This window comes from Galeopterus variegatus, unplaced genomic scaffold, assembly GCF_000696425.1.
Source record: "Galeopterus variegatus unplaced genomic scaffold, G_variegatus-3.0.2 Scaffold258, whole genome shotgun sequence".
Taxonomy (NCBI): Eukaryota; Metazoa; Chordata; class Mammalia; order Dermoptera; family Cynocephalidae; genus Galeopterus; species Galeopterus variegatus.
The window spans coordinates 124369-126187 of record NW_007726369.1 but is presented as its reverse complement, the minus strand read 5'-3'; the positions used below and the strand labels follow the sequence as shown (position 1 = coordinate 126187).

The 1819-nt window shown below is 61.0% G+C and overlaps 1 protein-coding gene across 2 annotated transcripts in view; it reads right to left on the bottom strand.

The window, feature by feature from the left end:
• Positions 1-1819, bottom strand: part of ARHGAP22 (Rho GTPase activating protein 22) — a 36396-nt gene that overhangs the window by 8693 nt on the left and 25884 nt on the right. For both annotated transcript variants that reach the window (XM_008566633.1, XM_008566634.1), the window contains exon 3: positions 216-348. In XM_008566633.1, the coding sequence (XP_008564855.1) occupies positions 216-348 (133 nt within the window). The remainder of the gene's footprint in view (positions 1-215; positions 349-1819) is intronic.

The window sequence follows — 1819 nt, the reverse complement described above, 5'->3', positions numbered from 1 at the left end:
CACAATACACAGAGCAGGATGCTCCAACCTCCCCCCCACAACACAGAGCAGGATGCTCTAGCATCCCCCCCATACACACACACACAGAGCAGGCTTCTGGCCAGCATCCATGTGCCATAAAAAGTCATGAAGCTTCAAGGAGTTTGTGTCCTGACTCCACAAGCCCACCGCCTGGGCAGCCCACCTCCCATGATGGGTCCCCAGGAGCCACTAACCTCCCCCTCGTCCTTGGTGAGCAGCTGGGCGCAGCTGAGGAAGTCCTCATACCTGGCGAAGGGGACCACGGGCTCAGGGAGCTCCCGCAGGTAGAGTTTCAGCAGGGAGGCCACTGTGTGCACGTCCGTTGTGCTGGGGGCAGAAGAGGGCACACATGTAAGGCCTGGGATGCCAGGGAACAGCAGGAGTGACCAATGCCTTGGACTCCCCTCTGCAAAAAGGCAGCCTCTGGTCTCAGGTCCATGCATGTGTGCATGCGGCGTGGCCACATCTGCAGCCACCTGCCCCTGGTCAAGGAAAGGCCCAGGCTGCTTCCAGGAGCTGGGGACAGGGCTCCAGTGGGTGGGGACCAAGGCTCTGAGGCTGGAAGCTCCAGCTCAGGGACGTATTGAGAACACCTGAGTCTGGAGCCTGTGTCAGTCGGTCTGGACAGCCATCTCTGCTGCATAGATGATGTGGGACTCCAGGGTTGATGTCCACTCCCTGCAGCAAAAGCCACAGGGCTCTGCAGGGCAAAGCACACATGACCTGGGCCACTCTGCAGAGGAGGGCCCTGTGACAGCAGGCCATGGAACAGGTGGCAGTGAGGGGTCCCCTTCCTCAGCCTGGTGTCCTGCCCAAGGTCCCCTGCAGGGCGATGTGGGAACTGCCTGCTCCCTGCCAGCCCCCACCAGGTGCTGCCATGCCCTGGCCTGAGCTTGCTCAGTCTCTTGGCTGGAAAGGCACAACTGTGCAGGGCTGCCGAGCTTACTGACAGAAGGCATCTGGGCAGAGCCACCAGGGGCTGGGCAGGTCAGAGGTCATGCCCTTGACCCAGACCTCTGGGTTCCTGTCCACATGTGGGTAGCCTGAGCCTCTGTGCTCATCATGATCTCCAGTGCCCCGTGGGTCCACTCCTAGGCCTGTCTCCTCTCCTAGCTCAGAGCTGCCCAGGCTGAAGTGGGCCGGCTGTGGAAGGCAGTGGCCCCGGGCTAGGCCCTTTCTCTCCTGGGGTCCGGTTTGGGTTCTGCAGTTCAGTTGCTGGACGAGAGCCTCCAGACTTGCATTCCAAGTTGTGTCTGGGCCCCAGGTGGTGCATCAGCTTGTTTAGGGGCCTGGATTTAAACCCTGGCCCTGCATTTCACCCAGGGGACACACTTGGGAAAGATAGGCCTGGGGCAGGAGAGAGTAGCTGTGCCATTAAATTGTCACCGGGCATTGGCCAAGTCCCGTGCTGGTCCGGCCCTGACATTTGGGATTCTGGAGTTCCATATGCCCATATGTACCCCAAATCCATACACTTGGGATCCCTCCTGCCTCAGGCCTGGTGGCTCTTGGTCTGGCTGGGGCCAAGCAGCCCCGTCCGTGCCCCCAACCTTCTCTCTCCAGCCAGGCATGCTGCTGCCCATGACCCCTCTGCCTCCTCCCGGGCCACCTTTGCTGCAGACAGCAGTGGGTGCTTATGGCCCCAGCAAGTCCCAGGTTGAGCCCAGCGGCCCCTTCCCTACATGAACCCTCATGGATTCAGGGGCAGCAGCTGCATGAGTGGGAGCCCTGGGAGAATGGGGGGAGGGAGGGTCCTCAGCTGTGCCCTGTAGAAAGACAAGGGCAGCAGAGCCAAGAT